We start from the raw sequence: 21,640 nt of genomic DNA on the forward strand, positions 1-21,640 counted from the left end.
CCAAGCCCCATAATGCTTCACTCAAAACGACGTCCTGGCCCCGCCCTTCCTCTCCTCCCTAATCTCTCCGTGGGTTGGTCGGAAGGCAATGAATTAATGGCTGCCGCCGGCACCGAGGACAGAGCGCGCGCAAGCTGACGCTCCTTTTCCGGCGGCTTCCGTTACGTCACGTCCGTCTTGTCTTGCCATCCCAGAAACCTGACCCGGGCTGACTGTAAGCGGATTTGTGGTGTGGTCACGGGCAACTTCGGAATCATGGTAAGGCCCCGACCTGGCCCAGCCGCTCCCGGCCTCTGGGGAAGACCCGAACTCCAGCGTAGTCCCCTCTCCCCATCTCCTTTCTTTCTTCCTGCGGCCCCTGAGGGCCCCCGAGCCTTCCCGCACATGTGCTGGGGCGGGGCGGGCTGTGGGGCCTATCTCGGGTCCGGCTCCAGGCGCGGCCCAGCGGGCTCGGGCCTTGCTCGCCCACGGGGTCTGATGAGCGGAGAGTGAAGTGGAAGGGTGCTGCGTCTGTGCCGGAGCAGAGCCCCGGGGTTCCTCGAGCTTTGCCCCTGCTCCGAAGATTGGCCGAGCCTGAAGGAAAGAAACTTCTAGTGTGTGCGGGAGGCGGGGCTAGCAGCCCCGGGGCTCCTGGCTAATAAAAGAAATAAATTGCTATAAAATGTGCTCGACTTAAAGTCTTAGTCCTCTCCCTTCTCTTCCTTGCCCCTCCCCCAGAAAACCTGGTGGGCCATGATGTATATAAGCTGGCTTTAAAATTAGCCTCCTCCCCCCCCCCCCAAAGATTTTATACCAGCAGCACCTTTACATTTTCTATTACTTAATACTGGGTTTTCTTGGGAACGTTTTAATGCTTAATAGCATTTTTTAAAAATCCGTTTTGTAAATTACAGTCTTAACTGCGATTCAAAGTTGGGACTGGTGCAACTTGTTTTCATGATAAGAATGGTGGGTCTATGTGCAGGAAAACATTCTAAAATATTTATTCAGTCAACGAAAACACGTAAAAGTATTTTTTAAATCTACATGTGTACACATAAACTGTTTTTGTATTTCTGTTATTTACTTTTCTATTTCTACACATTTCTATATATTTAAATTTTAACTGGATTTGGTGCTGGGTTTTGTTTGTAGGCATCCCTTTCACTTGCACCTGTTAACATCTTCAAGGCTGGTGCCGATGAAGAAAGGGCTGAAACTGCCCGTTTGGTAAGTCTCTGATTTTCTTCTATAATTTTCTTATCTGGATCATCAACTTGATTATCTCTAATAACTTGTTTTCTCTTTTTTTTTTTAACCTCAGTCTTCTTTTATTGGTGCCATTGCCATTGGAGACTTAGTAAAGAGCACTTTAGGACCCAAGGGCATGGTAAGAAAAATAGGAATAATCTGTGTTAAGAAATTTTTGATGTTATACAATAGTTTTGATGTAAGGTTATATTCATAAAAAATTACATTTTTAAAAATACTATTAAAATAGATTCTTCTAAAAATTATTTTTGCCTTAATATCATTTTGAAAATAAAGAACATAGATTTTGGGGGGAGCTGGTGGTAAACTGTGAACTAAATTTGTTCCCTGCAGGATAAGATTCTTCTAAGCAGTGGAAGAGATGCTTCTCTTATGGTAACCAATGATGGTGCAACCATTTTAAAGTCTATTGGTGTTGACAACCCAGCTGCCAAAGTTTTAGTTGGTGAGTGTGCAAAGAACTTTTGACAGTGTACTTATACCTTTAATAATGAAGTGTCTTTTTAAAAAATCCTTTAACAATTTATTTAGCATCTATAATATATATGTTGTCAGCTTCAAATTTGGAGACCCCAAGTTTGCCCTTTTCTCTTGAGAATTTACTCCAAGAAAAGTTTCAGACTTGGCTATTCCAGATGAAATAATAGACCTTAAGATAATTAGTGGTCTTAGTTGGATAGAACTAATAGACCTAAATCAAATATTGAAGTACCCCTTTGTCTTAATAGTTTCTCCCATTCTATCAAAGTCCTCTCCCTGGAAGCCTAGCCCTTGGCTGGACCTTTTCCTTTGTCTCCATTATAAAGCATTTGCCTCTCCTTGATAATCCTAGCTTGGACTTCTCATTTCCTTGTAGCCATGGTAATATCTATGAATCACATTTCCCCAAAATGTATATAAGTTCCCTAAGTTCAATTCTTCTTTGGAGAAATTCTCTAGCATGGGGTCTTCTCCCAGGGATACATTCCCAGAGTCCCCAGGGTGTAGGCCTTGTGAAGTTTGGCGCTGGGCTCTGTGATAGTGGCTAATCAGTCTATCTCCTTCCCTGATTAAAAACTTGACTTTTCTGACTACTTTGGTAGCTGTGTTTTTCCCAAGTTAAGTATCATGTGCTAGAAATACAAATAAAAGGATGAAATGATCCCTTCTTAAATGACTTAATTCCAACAGGGGAGACAGGAAGTACTTAATAAGTAAATATAAAGAGAATAAATACAAAATAAAAGTTAAATACAGAGTATTTTGAAAGGTTTGGCATTAGCAGTTGGAACAGTTTACTCTTACATTTAATAGTAATAAATAACAAAACAGACAGCTTGTATAGACTCCCTTTTTACACTTATTAAGCCAACTTTCAATGACTTCTAGGATAAAAGGATAAAAAATCCTCAGCATGGCATTTAAGACCTTTATACTTGCTTCATTATACTCCTCTTCATGTAGTCTATACTCTAGTCAAGTTGATCAGTTAGCAGATTCCTATATGTTCCATCTTTTGCCTCTCAAGTGTCTAGGATGAAATTCCTCACTATCATTTCTAATCTTGGGAGTTTCCTTTAAAGCTTCTTCTAAATGATACTTCCTACTTGAAATCTTTTACAGTCTTCCCCCTTTTTTCCATAGTGTTCCCAAAACCACTTAGTATAATTTTTAAATCTTTGAATCTCTTAAGTACTTAGCACAGTTCCCTATGCATATATAGTAAGTTGGCTTTAGTTTAAAATCATAAGCTAAATTCTTAAAATAATCCTGTGGAGTGGGGATTGTGAATTTGTTCATGGTTCTCTACATCTTAGGGGAGTATATAATTCTGATGGTAAAACTCTGATTGCATCTTGTAATATGAGGCAAAGTCTATTGCTAGAGTGAGGGATTTAAGTTGTTAGTCATGAAAAATTTATTTTAAAAAAAATTAATACGTTTAGAATTTTCAAGTTCTATAAATAAGTAAGACATTTCTTTTCAGATATGTCAAGAGTTCAAGATGATGAAGTTGGTGATGGTACTACCTCTGTAACTGTGTTAGCAGCTGAATTATTAAGGGTGAGGAAATCCATTCTGGTAATTTCTATTATAATGCATGTGGATATATAAAATGCAACTTGATGTAGTGGCATAGAAAGCCAACCAGGATGCCCTGAGTAGATTTAAGTTCTGCCTATGGCATATAGTGTCTCTGTGACCCTGGAAATATCATTTAACCTGATCCAAACAACTATAAGACTAAATTGCAGATTTTGCTTTGACAAGAGAGTTTCTTTTCTAGAAGCTCCCTTGACTAATGAAATCACAAATCTAAGGAGGAAAATCTAAATAATAGTTTTAAATTTAAGTTTTTTACTCTTGTTATTTTATTATGAGAAGTTAACCAAAATTGAATCTCTTCCTTCCCCCAAAGAGGGGAAAATAGAAACTTTACCAGTTTAATTGGAGGTATTACTAAGCTGTATTTTTGTATTATTTACTAAGGAAGCAGAATCTTTGGTTGCCAAAAAAATACATCCTCAAACCATCATTGCTGGTTGGAGAGAAGCTACAAAGGCAGCAAGAGAGGCTTTGTTGGCATCTACAGTCGATCATGGGTTCGTATATTCAAATGTCTTTTTTTAAAACCAATATTTCGTAATTTGGAGAATGTAAAACACCCTTTTGGTAATTAAATGGAGACAATACATACTACTTGAAAAGTAAAATGTGTTTCAAAAAATGTGTTCATTGGAAAATGGAAAGTGCTTTTTATTTCTGCTTTTTTTCCAATTTAGTTATGATGAAGCTGCATTCCGTGAAGATTTAATAAACATTGCTGGAACCACATTGTCCTCAAAACTTCTAACTCATCACAAAGATCACTTTACTAAGTTAGCTGTAGAAGCTGTTCTTAGGCTAAAGGGCTCTGGCAATCTTGAAGCTATTCATATCATCAAGAAACTGGGAGGAAGTCTGGCAGATTCCTATTTAGATGAAGGTATGCTGTGATTCTGGCATTATAAAGAAAGCCAGTTACTTAATGTTCAGTAGTTTCTGTTTATAGTACTTGGTTATTTACTCTCTTAAACTAGACAGTTTTTTATATCTTTAAGGGAAAAAAACCATTGCAAACAATTGTAATTTTCCTAGGAATCTGTCAGTTTAAATATATAGTAGCTCATTTTTCTGAGTTGAGACATTTCTTTATAATACCTCTGGAACAGTCATTTAGTACTGTAAATTTGGGTGCAGAATCCTGTTCAAAGTGACATGATGACACTTGGTGAACTCAAGTCATTTATGTCCTTTTCAGCTGTCACTACTTTCAGTATCCATGGGTGTCTGAAATGCTGTTCTCTAATGTACCTTAGAGAACAAGTTATTAGAGCTTTAGAATCCAAGCGTCACCACGAAGTCAAATTGAGTACCTTTTGCTCCTTTTAATTTAGGTTTTTTGTTGGATAAGAAAATTGGAGTAAATCAACCAAAGCGAATTGAAAATGCAAAAATTCTCATTGCGAATACTGGGATGGATACAGACAAAATAAAAGTATGTGATTTAAATTTTTTAGTTATCATTTATATCCCTTTAAATTTTATGATCTGAATAACATTATGCTTCCTTTTTGTTTAGATATTTGGTTCCCGAGTAAGAGTTGACTCTACAGCAAAAGTTGCAGAAATAGAACAGGCAGAAAAAGAAAAAATGAAGGAGAAAGTTGACCGCATCTTGAAGCATGGAATAAATTGCTTTATCAACAGGTTTGTATTTGAAGGACCATTAATTCTATCACCAACTTCATAATCTAATTGAAATTAGGATATATTTTTACATTTATAAGAAATTGTAATAATGGCTAGCACTTGATTTTTTAATAACCAGTACGTAGTCTTTTGATTTCATTGATACAGGGAATTCCTAGTAAGGAAGCCCCATTTATGATCAAATACCCATGTTCTAAAGCTTGTCTTAAGGAGTTATCTTGGGCACTAAGGGGTCATAACCAATGAAATCATAGGTTTAGTTTCCTCCTGTGGTAGAGACTTAGAGAGATTTATAATTTATCATTAAAATCTGCATACTCACAATCATAAAGATGTGAATTTTCATTCTCATGGTATTTGAGTTTGGGTTACATTTAATCATCTCTGGTAAATTTATATATTAATTAATTTTATGTACTATGACAGTAGTAGTTCATATTGCTTTAATTATAAATGGACACAGTATTGGTGGGGAGGAAATATCTAGTATCTTACTATCTTATACTTAGACCTGAATTAACTTTGTACTTAACTGCTGAAAAAATGCTTTCTTTGGAGATTATTCTCAGACATTTCTTAGCTGTGTGACCATAGGCAAGTCACTTAAACCCCCATTGCCTAGCCCTGACTGCTCTTCTGCCTCAGAATCAATACACAGTATTGATGCTAAGACAAAAGGTGGTAAGGGTTTTAAAAAAAGAAAAGAAAAATGCTTTCTTTAACAGCAATCTATGAAAAAGGCAGTCCAAATATTATCGTCACTTAAATAGATGAAGAAACAAGGTTAAATGGATTGATCATAGCCCTTGAACATAAGTCAACAGAAATTCACTAATTAAGTCCCTGCTCTGTACTAGGTGATAAAAGACAACAAAGAAAGGTATGGGATATGTGAGGGGGAGAGAGCTTTTAAAAATATCAGAGCCAGGAGTGTAAGTTTTAGTCCTCTGTTCAGAATATATGCCGTATTGCGTTGTAATTCAGAATTACAATATAGCCTTCATGTTAGTGTATTACTATAATTGCATGTTTTGACATTCATTATGTTTGGAAAGCTGTTAAATGGTGATAATTGAGTTAGTGTGATTACAGCTCTACTTTATGTAGAAAAATTAGGATGCAGTGGGGAAGAAGATAAAAAGCAGAGAGAGTCAACAAAAAATATTGAAAAGTTTTCTTTTCTAAAGTAAGCAATACACAGTAGGAGGAAAGTAATCTGGTGGTCAGCAGCTTTGAGAACCTCAGTTTATTGTAGGCCAAACATCTCTGATGACTTGTGAAAAGTGCATATTCACTAGAATTGTAATTTGTTCTTTTGGTCCTGGTATGGATATAGTTTGTACTGCTGTTATTTCAAAGCTTATAGAAATATAAGGTTTTTTTAAACCATATTTTCCTTTATTTGTAGGCAGCTGATTTATAATTATCCTGAACAGTTATTTGGTGCTGCTGGTGTCATGGCCATTGAACATGCAGACTTTGCAGGTGTAGAACGCCTAGCCCTTGTTACAGGTATGGAAAAGACATTGAACTTTGTTCATCTTGTGTGTTTAAAAGTGACTTTTCAGTCATCCAGCATTTATTTCTAAATGTTTGTTGAAAATTCCTGAAAGTAGAAGGGCTTAAACTTGAAGTATATGGTCACTTCTCAGATTGCTGTGTTGAAAGCAGTGACACAGATAATATTATGGAAAACAACATTTGCATACTACTTTGGACTGAATTAGAATCTTTTTTAAAGAATTATTCATTTTTATGTTTTTTATGCAAATGTTAACATTTGTGTTTAATTTTCTCAGCGTCCACTCAATTGTACCTTTAGGATACCTAGCTCTTTTCAAGGCTCAACTCAGATATCAGCTCTTGGGAAGACTTCATTTAATGCACTCTTCCTCCTCAGGTTATATTTATTTATGTGCACATGTTGTATCACTCAAGTAGAATGAGGAGGTCTGCTCATTTGAGATCAATGTAGATCCTCAGTGCTGAGCACAGTTAGGCCTTCCCTCACAAGAGGCACCTGATGTTCACTGAATTTAAATGAAGCAAACAGCTTTTTTTTTTTTAATCCTTACCTTCCATCTTAGAGTCAATACCATGTATTGGCTCCAAGACAGAAGAGTGGTAAGGGCTAGACAGTGGGGGTCAGGTGACTTGCCTAGGGTCACACAGCTGGGAAGTGTGAAGCAAACAGCTTTTCAAAGAATGTACAGGTATAGGATTATATTCGATTCTAAATGGACTAAATTTTCTTGTTCCTAAATGTCTAGTGTCTAGATTCAGAGGAGATAAATGATTAATCAGTACACATTTATTGGATTTACAAAGACAACAATAAAATTGCCCTTTGTCTTAACAAGCTTATATTGTATCAGAGGAGATAATATTAACATGGAAATAAGCATAGCATGTCTACAGAAATGGGAGGTACCTAGTAACAGGTTGGCAAAAGCCTCATGCAAGAGGTTCCCTCAAGTTGAATTTTGAAGGAGGCTAAGAATCCTACACAGTAGACATGAAGAGGGATGTCCATTACAAGTAGGAGAGTCAACCTGTTAAGACATAGAGAAGAGATGGAAATTTGGGAATCAGGAGCAAGTTGGATTGCACTGTGGAGTACATGAAGGTGGGAGTAATATGTAATAACCATCAAACACTAGGCTGGTGCCAGATTCTAAAGGATTGTAAATGTCTTGGCACAGAGTAGGAGCTTAACAAATGACTTTGTTGTTTTTGACTTCCTAGACCTCCTGAAAGGCTCTTGGGAACATCCAGGGGTGTCTGCACCACATTTTGAGAACTTCTGATTTAAGCTGTGTGGGAAAGGGAAAGACTAGATGGTGAAGGGGAATTAATATTGAACCTATTTTGTGTTGTGTAACTTTTTTTTTAACCCTTATTTTTTGTCTTGGAAACAATACTGTGTTTTTGTTCCAAGGCAGAATAGTGGCTAGGGTTAGGCAATGGGGGTTAACTAATTTGCCCAGCATCACATAGCTAGGCAGTATGCGAGACCATATTTAAACCCAGAATTTCCTATCTCTAAGCCTGACTCAATCCCCTGCACCACCTAGCTACCTCCTGCTAAGAGCTTTTACTTTTACTTTTTTACTTTTCACTTGATCCTCACAACTACAGTTAAGGTGACTTTGAGGCAACAGATTACCCAGCTAGTGAGTGCCTGAGATTGGATCTGAACCCAAGTCTTCTGACTTCAGGCCCAGCATTTCTTAACCACTATGTCACAAGTTGCCTCCAATTAGGAAGTTTTTTTTTTAATTTATTTATTTTGAAGCTAATTAATTTAGAATATTTTTTCCAGAGTTACAAGATTCATGTTCTTTCCCAGCCCTCCCTCCACCCCCTCCCTTAGCCAGCGCGCAATTCCTCTGGGTTTTACATGTGTCTCCATTAGGAAGTTATAATAGTTCTGGAAAGAAATAATAAAGCCCTGCAGGGAGACAGAGAGTTGGAGGATGATATGGTATTACACTTGGGTGACTGAAGAAGATTGTGTAGTGTGTGTTTGTTTTTTGAGAAAAATAGATGTTAGAAAAAAATGAGTAGGTTTGGTGGAAAAGATAGTTCTGTTTTGGACATATTAAACTTGAGATGCCCAATGTTAAACATTGAGCAACCATTTGGAAATGTCCAAGAGGCACTTGGTGATAGGGAATTAGAGTGCAGGTGGGAGGCTAGGGCTGGATATTCAGCACTAGGAATCCTGCTTTCACACGCCAGTTGAACCCAAGAGTGCAGATGAAACCATCAAGAGAAAAGAAAAGAGGGCCAGATGTTTGAGAGGGACACAGTGGAGAAGGAAATATGCTAAATAGGCTGCATTTTTAAATGGAGATAATAAATAGGATCCAGTAAAAGAGACAGGGCAGGAAAGAGGAGAACCAAGAGAGAGCAAAGTCAGGAAAACCTGGATGAGAGAATATCCAGAAAGAAGGTTGATCTATGGTGGTCACAAGCTGCCCAAAAGTCAAAGAATGAGGAACGAGGAAACTGTTGCATTTTGTATTTAAGAAATTTTTGGCAATTAATAATAATTTGTTGAATTAGTTATCAGGTCATTCATATCATGTGTGTATCATAACCAGTCACATGTTTAGATAGTCATTACTGCTCATGCTAAATAGGAATTTTAGATCTGTAGTCCATTTCATAAATGCAAATTCATATTCATAGGTGGTGAAATCGCCTCAACTTTTGATCATCCAGAACTGGTAAAGCTAGGAAGTTGCAAACTTATCGAAGAAGTTATGATTGGAGAAGACAAACTCATCCATTTTTCTGGAGTAGCACTGGGTAAATACACATTTTAAGGATTTAGTTAGAGTGTCTTATTACAATTATGTTCTGAGAAACTAGGTTTTGTGTAAACGTGCTGGTTGTGATTATATAGAATTGCTCAGTATTTTCCAGAGAGCTGACATTAAGTTTTTTTAAAAATATTTTTCCTTGGTTATATGATTCATGTTCTTTCCCTCCTCTCTTCTGTCCATCCTCCCAGAGCTAATAAGCAATTCCACTGGATTATACATGACATTAACTTGGAAGCATGCAGGAGTTTTAAAATATTTTTGCGTCCTGAACCCCTTTAATAATTTGGTGAAACGTATGGAACCCATCTCAGAATCATATTTTTCAATTCATAAAGTGAAAAATATGAGGAAACGGCTATAGCTACCAAAGCATTTATAAAAACAAATTCCTAGACCTCAGGCTAACAATCCCTGTTCTAAAATATTGGAAAAACCTCTCTCCTTTGTATTGAATATAACAAGAATTTTTTTCTTGATCATCTAGGAATGATATGAGCATCATTAATTGTTAAATAAGTGACATTGTTTTGTACTTGGTTTCTAAAGCACTTGACATACATTATTTCATTTGATCTGAACAAAAGCTTTCTAAAGTAAGTGCAGGTACAACCAGATCTTGCTTAATGTCAATGATCCATTCAATAGTAAGTGGACCTCTCCTCAGATGTAGACCTCCATCCCTTCCTGGGGTAGCCCCAAAGCTAGAGAGGCTTCAGTGCCTAGATCCGCTCCAGGTTGGGTATACAACCTATGGAATTTATGTAAAGCAAAAACTGTTAAATTTACAGATAAGGAAACCAGCTGAGACTTGTTTGTAGTCACAGTAACATGTAGGCAGGTCTTCTGGAGTTTCATCTGGTTGGGCACCAGGTGATGAGTTTTTTTCAGCCATATCAACTTAAAAGAATAAGGTAGATGGCTGCATTCTGATGTACCTGCCCCCATGGAATCAGGGACCCTTTGAGAATTTTGTGCAATAAACAGGGTACTGTATGTATAGGGATGGAGAGGAAAGCATTGCTATAGGATTTAGTACTAGGAGAGAGAAGCAATTGTCCAACCCCCTGCCCGCATTCCCCTTTTCCAGATAAGGTAGTTAGTAGCATAGCCAAGAATTTAATCCAGCTCCTCTTAACTCCAAATCCTTTGTACCTTATGGTACCTTATGCCAATAACCTAAGGGGGTGTAGACTTCAAAAGGGGCTTGAACTTTTTCAGGACTTCACATCTCCTGTGGTTTAAAAAAAAAGAAAAAGTGCCTATTTTTGTCATATAGAGACATTCCCTGCTCTGCAGTTACAGAGAAAGAACTAGCCCTGAGACTTCAGTGGTTGTCCCATTTACCATAGTAAGTTACACTGATACTTTAGTCAGTTTTGTTTTAGTTTTCAGACTGCCCACCTCATTCACTGTCCTATTTCAAATGATCCTGACATAATTCAAGGTTTTACTGTTGGATTCTTAGGGTCTCTAAGCAGAGAAGCCAGTTGGTCCTGTCATCAGTTATTTATTTCTTCATTTAATTGACCAAGGATATGTTCCACTGTTGAACCCCACATCCTTTTCTAGTTAGCTGTAGTGCTAAAATAACTTAGTACTTTGCAAAGATAGGAAGAGTAATAATTGCATTGAAACTATACTTAGAAGTGCCCTTGGGTTATTGAAATACAGGCTAGTTTAATTTGCCAGTAATTTCCCATCCCAGCAAAAGTGATCATTTCTTAGATTCTCTCCTGTCCTTTCCCTATCTTTCTCACTACCACCCTCCCCCATGCTAGTTATAGTTCACCTTAAATTGAAAGAATGTTGAAATTGAGACTTTAGAAAACATTGTTCCTCTTAATTCCTGACTTTTATTTGAATATTCAGTGACTTTAAGTACCACTGAATGGGGTTGGGAATGAGTGATTGAAAAAAAATTAAATGGTTATTGTGCAAAGCACTATCTAAAGTGCTGGGGATACAAATAGAAAAGCAGAGATAATCCCTACTCTCAGGAGAGATTGAAACGACCTAGAGTAAATCTCAGCTGTTGAACTGTCCTTGGAATGCAGTAACAAGGCAGATGTTCATATATTTCCATTGATCTAAAAAACCTATTTGTTTTGGATCTTGATCTATCTGATTCAATATGTGCTTTGAACTGTAAAGTAGGATATTACATGGAATTACTTGGCTATTTTTTAAATTTTTAATTATTACCTTGCCCATCAGATGATTAGAATGTTCTGTTTTACCAAGGATTTATTTTGAGAGTACTGCATTACAATAAAAAGATTTCCTTTTTTTCTTTTTTCATTTATTTAGAATGTTTTTCTGTGGTTACATGATTCATGATCTTTCCTGCCTCCACCCCCCCACCCCGGACCTGATGAGCCGTTCCACTGGGTCATACATGTATCATTGTACAAGACCTATTTCCATATTATTTGTATTTGCAATAGAGTGATTTAAAGCCCAAATCCCCAATCACATACCTTTTGAATCACATGATCATTCTTCTGCATTTCTGCTCCCACAGTTCTTTCTGGAGGTGGATAGCATTCTTTCTCATATGTCCTTTTGGATTGTCCTGGGTCATTGCATTGATTAGTGATAATACTATTTCTTAAATTGCCTGACACTAGCTAGCATTCATCTAAGACTCAGTTTTGCAAGGCTTTACAATATGTTATACATTTGATTCTTGAAAAAGACTGTGAGAAAAATGCTATTATTTCTGGTTTACAGAAAAGAGAACTGTGTCACATAGACAATAAGTGAAGTAGAATTTAAATGTTGTTCCTCTCAATTCTGAGTCCAGGATGCTGTTCTTATACTTTCTACTATCCCACTAGTTAACTAGATATGACAGAAAATAAAGGAAGAAATTGCCTTAGGAGTGGTGATATTTGAGATGTTGAAGAAAACTGCCTGTTTTAGAGTTAGGTTTATTGTTAATTGTCTTAGTATAGCTGTTTATTAGTTACATGCGCTTTGGGTATTAGACTTAAAAATATTTAAGACCAGAGGTGTCAAACCCATGGCCAACAATCCACATTGTGGCCATCCACACACCTGAGTGGGCTAGAACCAGATTAAAATGTAATTGATAGGGAGCTCACTGGATTGAGAGCCATGTCTAGAGAGTATTGATCTTTACATGGATGGTAAAGAGTTTTGTTTTTTAACGTATGGGTAAATAATAAAATAGACAAAAATATAATAGAACATAATATGTAGTTTTCCAAGTCAACATGTGACCCTTGGGTTTCGTGACTTCATTTATTATTTTTTTTCCTTTTTATATACCTTTACTTTCTGTCCTTGAATCAATACTTTGTATTGGTTCCAAGGCAAAAGAACAGTGAGAGTTAGGCATTGCAGGTCAAGTGACTTGCCCAGGGTCACACAGCTGAGAAGTGTCTGAGGCCAGATTTGAAAACCTAGGACCTTCCATCTCTAGGCTTGGCTCTAAGTCCACCAAGCCACCCAGCTGCCTCTAATGACTTCATTTCTATTTGATTTTGAATACCACTATTTTAGACCATTTGGACACAATTTTGAGGCCCAAAATTACATAAACACATAATGTGTGACAAGCTATATTTCATCATTTGTGCAAAAAGAAAGAGCACTTGTTAAGTGATTTTTCTGGTTTTTCCTCTTAGGTGAGGCTTGTACCATTGTCTTGCGTGGTGCTACCCAGCAGATTCTAGATGAAGCAGAAAGATCTTTGCATGATGCCCTCTGTGTTCTTGCTCAGACCGTGAAAGATTCCAGAACTGTTTATGGCGGTGGTGAGTTTCATAGATTGTTTCCAAGTGTTTTATATTGTTTGTTTGTTTGTTTGTTTAGGATTGTAGCAATTAGATTTGTCCATATAATTTTCTTGGAGTAGATATGGGGACTTTTTTCTGTCAGAATATCTTAAGTGATGGGTTCATCTCATAAATTGATCACTCGCTAGGCCTATGTATAAAGAAAAAGACTAACAGGGATTTTTTCTCTTAATTTTTAGGTTGTTCTGAAATGCTGATGGCCCATGCTGTTACAGAACTTGCCAACAGAACACCAGGCAAAGAAGCTGTTGCAATGGAGTCTTTTGCTAAAGCTTTGAGAATGGTAAGACATGTTAAAGGAGTAACCTTGTTTTCATGTTGGTTTTGAAATTGTAGCTAGTGTCCTTTCATCAATAATTTCTTCTCATGCAAAACATAGTTTAAAAGGAGATTTTTTTTTTTAAACCCTTACCTTCCGTCTTGGAGTCAATATTGTGTATTGGCTCCAAGGCAGAAGAGTGGTAAAGGCTAGGCAATGGGGGTCAAGTGACTTGACCAGGGTCACACAGCTGGGAAGTGTCTGAGGTCAGATTTGAACCTAGGACCTCCCATCTCTAGGCCTGGCTCTCAATCCACTGAGCTACCCAGCTGCCCTCCAGGAGATTTGTTTTAAGCTCTTAACTTATTGGTTATAGAAAGCTATGTTAATTCATAAAGACAAATAGACTTTCTTATGGTGATGCAAGCATTCATTGTTTGCTCATTTCTTTGTATAGCTACCAACCATCATAGCTGACAATGCTGGTTATGACAGTGCTGATCTGGTGGCTCAACTCCGTGCTGCCCACAGTGAAGGCAAAAAAACATGTGGACTTGGTAAGACCGGTATTTGTTTGATTTAATGGACTCTTGGAGTTTTATGCTAGCGTGGTTAAATGAAATCTGTGATTTACACAGTTCTTTAAGTGTCAACAATACTTTACAAATACCTGTTCTAGTAAGGTCTCATAATAACTCTAAAAAATATTAATGAGACTATTATCCTCATTTAATAAATTTGAACTTGGCCAGCCATTTTGTTTACTATTGCACTTAAGATTCTAGGCTTGCACAACTAGCTTTATATATTCTTTTCTCAGAAATTGCATAATTTTATAGTATTTTAACTATATCATTAAGTTAGAGTTGATTGCAGTCCAGAGAAAAATTAATCATATTACATGCTAGGTCCTAGTGGGGCGTAGTTTCCCTGAGAAACTACTTAGAAAAAGGTTGTGGAGAGTAAGAGTATGGAGGCAGAGGGTTGAGCTGAGAGGGAAGAGAGATTTACAGTGGATATAGTGTGCTAATTATTATGGGTTAAGAGAAGCTCAAAAGGTATATCCAAATATAGAGACTAAATTTACATTAAATACAGGTATAGCTTCAGAAAAAAAGAATAACTACTCCAGAATAGGTGGTGTTCATACCACAGGGCCTGGTTCCCATGTTTGTCTGGGAAAGAAATGGTGTAGCCCCTGGGTATCCTATACCAGGTGGCTCTTGAAGCTTGATTCCCTCGAAATATTTGAAATCCAGGCAGGGCCTATCTGGAACGCAGCAAGGGTTGGAGCCAACTCCTTGTTGGTGATTGTGCAAAGTAAAAGATAGATTGTCCTAATGCCCTCTGACCTGCATTTGGCCACTGGGAGATGTAAGCAGAAGCCAGAGATTGTAGTAGAAGTTAGGGCCTATACAGAATTTCAAAGGAACAGCTAAAGCAACTTATACATTCCAGAGGGAACTAGGCAAGGCAGGAAGAAATGGACAACAAAATTCTAATAGTAACCCTGGTGTCCTCACTTTTAGAACTAGACAAATCTAACAAGATAAATGTGAAATTAAGGACCCTGAAGATAATTTATCAAAATTTAATTAATGATAGGCCAGTGCTGATTACTAACTGGCGAATAAACGGAGTATACATATTTTTCACTTTTGTTTACTACTTCTTTACAAAAATTGAGCATGTGTTAGGGCATAAAAATATTTAAAAGTAAATAGAAAAAAGCAAAATAGTAAACACATGTTTTATTGATCAAAATGCAGTAAGAAGGAGACAGGTAGGTGGCTTAGTGAATAGAACACCAGGCCTGGAGTCTGGGTTCAAATCTGGCCTCAAACACTTCCTAGCAGTGTGATTCTGGCCAAGCCACTAAACCCCAATTGCCTTAGCCCTTACTACTTATCTGCCTTTGAACCAATATTTGTATCAATTCTATGACAGAAGATAAGGATTTTTTAAATAGAAATTAAGAAATATAATTGATAAAAAGGCATTTGAAGAAAGGCTTCATATTTTTAAATAAGGCCCAAGTGGGATAAGATTGGGGAAGAGAACAGGGAATTGAAGACCATCCTCATTGGAGATTATTTGTCAAGATGAAGCTTTTGGGAGATGCAACAATGTTGATTACTGGGGCTCAGTAGTCTCTCTGATCTGTGATATACTGGGTTAAAAGTTCTGCCAGCCAACTTCAAGAAAGCAGGACACAGGCCTTGCTGGAAAGAATTCTAAATGGGTATTTGCTAAATTGACTCCAGGAATAAGCCCTTTTTAGTGCCTCTTCCTTTCCATAAGGGGACACCAAAGCACACAGGTGCTGCTGTTGGAACTTGTAGTAATCTCACCTTTTAACTGCTTGTACCTGAGGGAAGTATCCCCTCAAAGGAAGCACTGCTGGAGGATCTTGTTCAGCTGCCAGGGCTCAACAGCTCTGGCCTATACTGAGAATGAGACTCCCAGCCCTTGTCCAGCTCAGTTGAAACCCCCAAATCCTTTCCACCACTCTGCTACCCTTATTCTGTTGGCAGAAAGGAGTAATTACTGAGGCTGGGGTATGGGAAATGTAGGCTGTTTGGAGAAAAAAATGCAAGCTATTCACATCCATGTGGAAAAAATGCTCCAAATTATTAATAATGAGAATGGCAAATTAGGCTAATTCTTGAGGTTCCACCTCACACTTATCAAATTGGCAATGGTGACAAAAGAAAATAACACTTGTTGGAGTTGCTATGGGATGTGATTGCACTTACTGGATCAGCTGGACATCTGTAGGAGCCGTCCATCACTTGGGGAATGGCTGCACAAAGTTTGATCTTTAAATGTAATAGAATATATTCATGTTGTGAGAAATAATGATGAGCAAATCAGAGAAATCAGGGAGGCCTGTATGAACTGATGTTGAGTGAAATTAGTAGACGAAAATGTTTTTTATAAAATGATTGCAAAAATGTCAGGGAAAATTTGAAAGACCTGATTCTGATCAGTATAGTGATCAGTCTTGTCTCCATAAAAACAGTGACAGGGTGTGCTTTGTAACCCTTGGCTAAGAGACATGATGGACTAGAGGTACAGAACGGGGCGTTATCTCCAAACATGACCAATGTATGAATTTGTTTGGTTTGACATGCTAATTTTTTTTTACCCTGACCTGTCTTAGAATTGATAATAAGTAGAGCAATTTGGGAGGCAGATGTTTGGTATTGTTAGTGGTTGATATGGAGGAAAAGCATCAATGATGTATTTGAAAAGTAACCAAAGGAAGAACAGGAAGTATGTTTGTCAGTATCCAGTGAAAGTTGATATATTTAAAACTCAATAGGTATTCCATATAGTCTTTTCTGTTCTTTCTGTATTAAAATGTTTGTGGTACTTGATGTGTTTAAGAGAATATTTAAGTTTAATATTTTTTTCCAATTTGCATATAAAAAAAAATTTAACCTTTTAAAAAAATTTGTAATTCCAAATTCTCTCCTCTCCCTCCCCATCCTCGAGAAGGCTAGCAGTTTGATACAGATTATACATGTATAGTCTTACAAAACATTTCCATATGGTTTTTTGAAATGATAGAATTTTCATCATAAATGTCAGGTAGGATATTGTTTTCTTCATAGTTAAGAGAATTAAAGCTCAACAGTTGTCTAATCCATTCCTAATTTCAAGCTTATAAGGACCTCTTATTCAGAGCTCAGTCCTGTTAGCTATCTTGTGACTTTTTTTTTAAACCCTCATCTTCCATCTTAGAACTAATACTATATATTGATTCCAAGACAGAAGAGCAGAAAGGGCTAGGTAATGGGGGGTTAAGTGACTTGCCCAGGGTCACACAGCTAGGAAGTGTCTGAGATCACATTTGAACTTGGAACCTCCCATTCTAGGCCTGACTTTCAATATACTGAGCCACCCAGCTGCCTCCCCCTTCTTGTGACAGTTTTAAATAATGCCTTAAATCTGTTCTGCTTATCTTTTTTCCATGAGTGACTAGAAGAACAAGGAAATAGCATTTGGAAACAAGCCTTTTCTTCTTTTTATGTCATTCTTCTAAAAAAAAAAAAAGCACCCTAAATTCTTACATCTTTGTTCCTGAAATATATTGTCATTTAGATGTTTCATTTATGTCCAATTTTTTGTGACCCTGTTTGAGAGTGATTTGCCATTTCCTACTCCAACTCATTTTACAGATGAGGAAATAGGCAAACTGTGAAGTAACTTGGGTCATATAGCTAGGAAGTGTCTGAGGCCAGCTTTGAACTCTGGAAGATGACACTGACTTTTGTCTTTGGAAATTGTAATAACTGATATGTTAAGAATCTAGGGTGACAATGTCTGGAAACTGCCATATGAGAACCAATTGAGGCAAGAGGAGAAGTATATTTGGTTTTAGTTCCATCTAGGTCTTTTGGTTGTGTGGTCTTTTGTAGTCATTGAATCCTCTTCAATGGCAGTGTTCAAACAGAGACTGGATGGTCGACCACTTATAAAGACTATTTCACAGAGATCAGACCTCAAAAGTTGCTTTCAGTTTCATATTATATAAATCTGATAATTCATGAAATATAACATCTTGAGAAGAAACACCCAAATCCTCTTGACTCGATAGAAAAATTTGAACTTACCCATTATCCTGGTTTTATCTGGTTGACAATTGGCTGAGCTTGCTGCTGGGGCCTTGGGCAGCTGCTTCAGGGAGGCCCTGGCTACCTCCTGGGAGACATTCTGTGTAGAGCCCATTGACTTGATTCTAATAAAAGTTAACCGTGAACTGTGCTGAACTCATATTTGAGGCAGCCATCAAAAAGTTTGCAATGTGGACTTTGTTTTTTGTTGTTGTTGCTTTTTTTTTTTAAGTTAAATTTGACAGCAGTGCTGACTTGGCTGAAACTAGTGATGTGTAAATGTCCCAAAGCCAGTTTTGTGGAGATATGTTCAGATGATTAAGATTCATCCAACAACATTGTCTCCACTCAATCATAAAGGAGCATATGTATTGCTTTACACTAATAGTAACAAAGTAATGTTTAGAATACCTATAATCTAGGGGAGAGAATAAATTTATTTAAATCCACATTCTGGTTTAGTGTCCATAACTTGTCACCAAAGCCCTTGCCACTTGCCATTTCTAGTGGTTCAGAGTCAGAAACCGATGTGGCTTTGTGCACATGGCCCCACAGAGCCCCGAGGACAGGCCCGTCTCGTGATTCTCTTGATATCTGGCAGTTAGTACATTACTGGATGTGTAGTACCTGCTTATTACAAGTCAATAAGGATAGTATGGATCATATGTAGTGGTGTGCTAGGCAGTGCGATCCTAAAATAAGGTAAAGAAATCGGAGAACTTTCAAATATTCCTCTTTACTGTGTAAAAGAATTTCAAAAATTTTAACTGAAATAATGTAACCTAATATTTTATCCTATTAAGACATGAAAGAAGGTACCATTGGAGATATGGCTGAACTTGGTATAACAGAAAGTTTCCAAGTGAAGAGACAAGTTTTGTTGAGTGCGGCTGAAGCAGCAGAAGTGATTCTTCGTGTAGATAACATCATTAAGGCAGCACCCAGGTACCGTGCATCTAAGAATTATTGGCATAGTATTTAGAGATCTCAGTAACATGGCATCATTCGTTGACTAAATTTATTGAGAACCTCGCACTAAGGCCTGGGGGGTGTGGATGAGAGAATGGGAACTTTCCATCAATATAACCCTCAGACCCTGCCCTCAAATTGCCTATCATCTTTGAGATACCTAAAAATCCTGTTAGTTATCAGACAAACTCGAAGATCTACAGAATTCTTATGTACATACTTAAAATGTTTTTTAACATGCTGCTTTCTATTTTAAATGGTTTTCTATCCATATATATCACAATCTGAAGGGAAAGAAAGCTACTTGGTTTAGACAAAATTGGGATTTTTTAAAACCCACAACTATGATGTGGTTTGGAAGGAATATTCTTGATCGCTTTAAACTGATAGCTACCCAAACAATTTTTAAAAATTGTGAATAAGAAAAAAGATTGTAACATGCCAAGGTTTCTTTGTTTAGAGACTAAAATTTTAAATACTGCCTGACTGCCTTTTTGCCCAGGACCTAATTTCAACAGCCTTAACCTTGTAATTACTCGATATTCAATTTGACTTTTTTAACTGGGTAGGGAGGAAAAGAATGCTTTAAATTTATTAAGAAAGACTGAGTTGTGATATTTTATACTCTTTTTCGTTTTTTTTGCAGAAAACGAGTCCCAGATCACCACCCCTGTTAGACATTCCCATATCCCAGAAGATTCTGGGACCAATCATTTCATAACATAGTTGTTGGAGAGAAGTGCACCTCTTAAGGAAGACCAAGGAACAGAAGCTTATCTAAGAAGCATATCCATAAATTTGGATATTTAACTGACTCTTCTATTTCAATATGGGTCTAATTTATTTGCCATTTCAGTTTCAGATAAAACATGAGTTGATTTTTTTTTAAGTTTTCATTTCCCCCTACTGTGCACTGAAATAAAATTTCCAATGGTTACCTTGCTTTTAATTTGTCTTGTGTTATCATAAGTTGTGTGCTAACCCCTAATGTAATAAAATAACTGCAGAAGAGCTTCTGTAGTTTAGTTTAGATAGAGTATTGGTAGTCTACCCACTAGCACATGTGAGCTAGTTATTTGGTTCAATATTTTGTTATCTGCTAAAATTGAAATATCCAATAAATCAAGATCCAATTATTACTTTGGTGTTGTGGCAAATCATCAAATCATTCCACAAAATTTGTATTTGATAATAATATTTGCTTTTTAAACTGAGATGGGAAGGGAAGACAATAAGTGTATATATAGCATGCTAAGCACTTTTTACAAATTTATCTCATTTGATTCTCACAATAACTATAGCTGCTGATATTTCCATTTTACAATTGAGGAAACTGAGGCAAACAAGTTAAATGACTTGTTGGGTTCACACAACTAGTGAGTATATCTGAGGGAGATTTGGGTCTTCCTGACAATGTACCAAGTGAGAAATTTGGTAGTTTGGTGTTCTGTGATTATTTGACATTTACCGAACTTTCAATTTCTAACATGGAATCTACACAATTGAAATTCTTTGGTGAATTAAGCACCTGCAATGACAACTATTAAATAAAGTAAAAGACCAAAGGGTGAAAGGTTACCTTTTGAGAGCACAAGATGTGTTGCACCTACATGATTTGAAAGAATCTGATTTACCCATTGCAGGAGAATGACCCAGCTAATAAGCAGCTTGGCATACAAGCTCTCCGAAGTTCTTGAAGGAAATTGTGCCTCAGGCGAATAGCTTGGGAGTATTAGAATGGGGTTAAATCTAGGTCTTCCTAAATTTATTCCCTGTGCTTTTTATTTTACTCTTTGTGTGAAGAATGGACAACACACGAGTCCTCACTCTGAAAAATGGCATGTTGCAGGTTTGGGACACTTTTCCAGGCCACATAACAGATTTGAAATACTGTGTCCAGACCTTTTGAGGGATTTTAATTTTCAGGTAGTCTGATTTCTTAAATGATCTCACCTTGACTGGTTTTGTCATATGCCTTTTATTTTCTGTATTTTTTTCTTCCGATATTTTGATTTTGTTTTAATATTGTGTCAGATTTTGGTTTATTCTTAATTTCAGAGTTCAGTTTTTCAGTTAAGGTTTACCATGTCCATTCTAAGCTATTTTTTTTTTTAAACCCTTACCTTCCATCTTGGAGTGAATACTGTGATTTGGTTCCAAGGCAGAATAGTGGTAAGGGCTAGGCAATGGGAGTCAAGTGACTTGCCCAGGGTCACACAGCTGGGAACTGTCTGAGGTCAGATTTGAACCTAGGACCTCCCATCTCTAGGCCTGACTCTCAATCCACTGAGCTACCCAGCTGCCCCCCATTCTAAGCTATTCTTGCAATTCTTTTCTCAGCTGGACTCTACTATATTACATTTGGTATCTTTAACATACTAAAAGTACTCTTATTACAGGTACTCTTTGGGATTTCCCTTGGACTCCAGGTCTATCTCTTGGGCTTCTAGATCATTGTATTTTTTCATTGTGTTCAGTATTTTCTTGAACTTGTTTTTCTTGCTAGCTTTAGTTTCTGGATTCTGGCTAGACTCTTCCTTTAATGTTTTTGGATGGTATAGACAGGCCCTGCTTGGTCCTCTTTGCCATAACTAAAATGAGGTCTTACTTTCCGTAGGAATCATGAGTTTGGGCTCAGTCCCCTGGTGGCCTGACATG

General features: G+C 37.2%; 1 protein-coding gene across 1 annotated transcript; it reads left to right on the forward strand.

Moving 5' to 3' along the window:
- The first annotated feature begins 65 nt into the window (after positions 1-65).
- On the forward strand, positions 66-19,919 carry CCT2 (chaperonin containing TCP1 subunit 2). Its single transcript, XM_001369436.5, has 16 exons — positions 66-258; positions 1,135-1,209; positions 1,304-1,369; positions 1,585-1,696; positions 3,218-3,294; positions 3,721-3,833; positions 4,014-4,216; positions 4,668-4,768; positions 4,853-4,980; positions 6,392-6,495; positions 9,178-9,297; positions 12,965-13,093; positions 13,315-13,418; positions 13,852-13,951; positions 18,817-18,958; positions 19,629-19,919. Exons 1-16 carry the CDS (start codon positions 256-258, stop codon positions 19,657-19,659), a joined length of 1,608 nt encoding a protein of 535 aa, XP_001369473.2. The 5' UTR covers positions 66-255; the 3' UTR covers positions 19,660-19,919.
- The last annotated feature ends 1,721 nt before the right edge of the window (positions 19,920-21,640 follow it).

Source organism: Monodelphis domestica, chromosome 5 (genome assembly GCF_027887165.1).
Source record: "Monodelphis domestica isolate mMonDom1 chromosome 5, mMonDom1.pri, whole genome shotgun sequence".
Classification (NCBI taxonomy): domain Eukaryota; kingdom Metazoa; phylum Chordata; class Mammalia; order Didelphimorphia; family Didelphidae; genus Monodelphis; species Monodelphis domestica.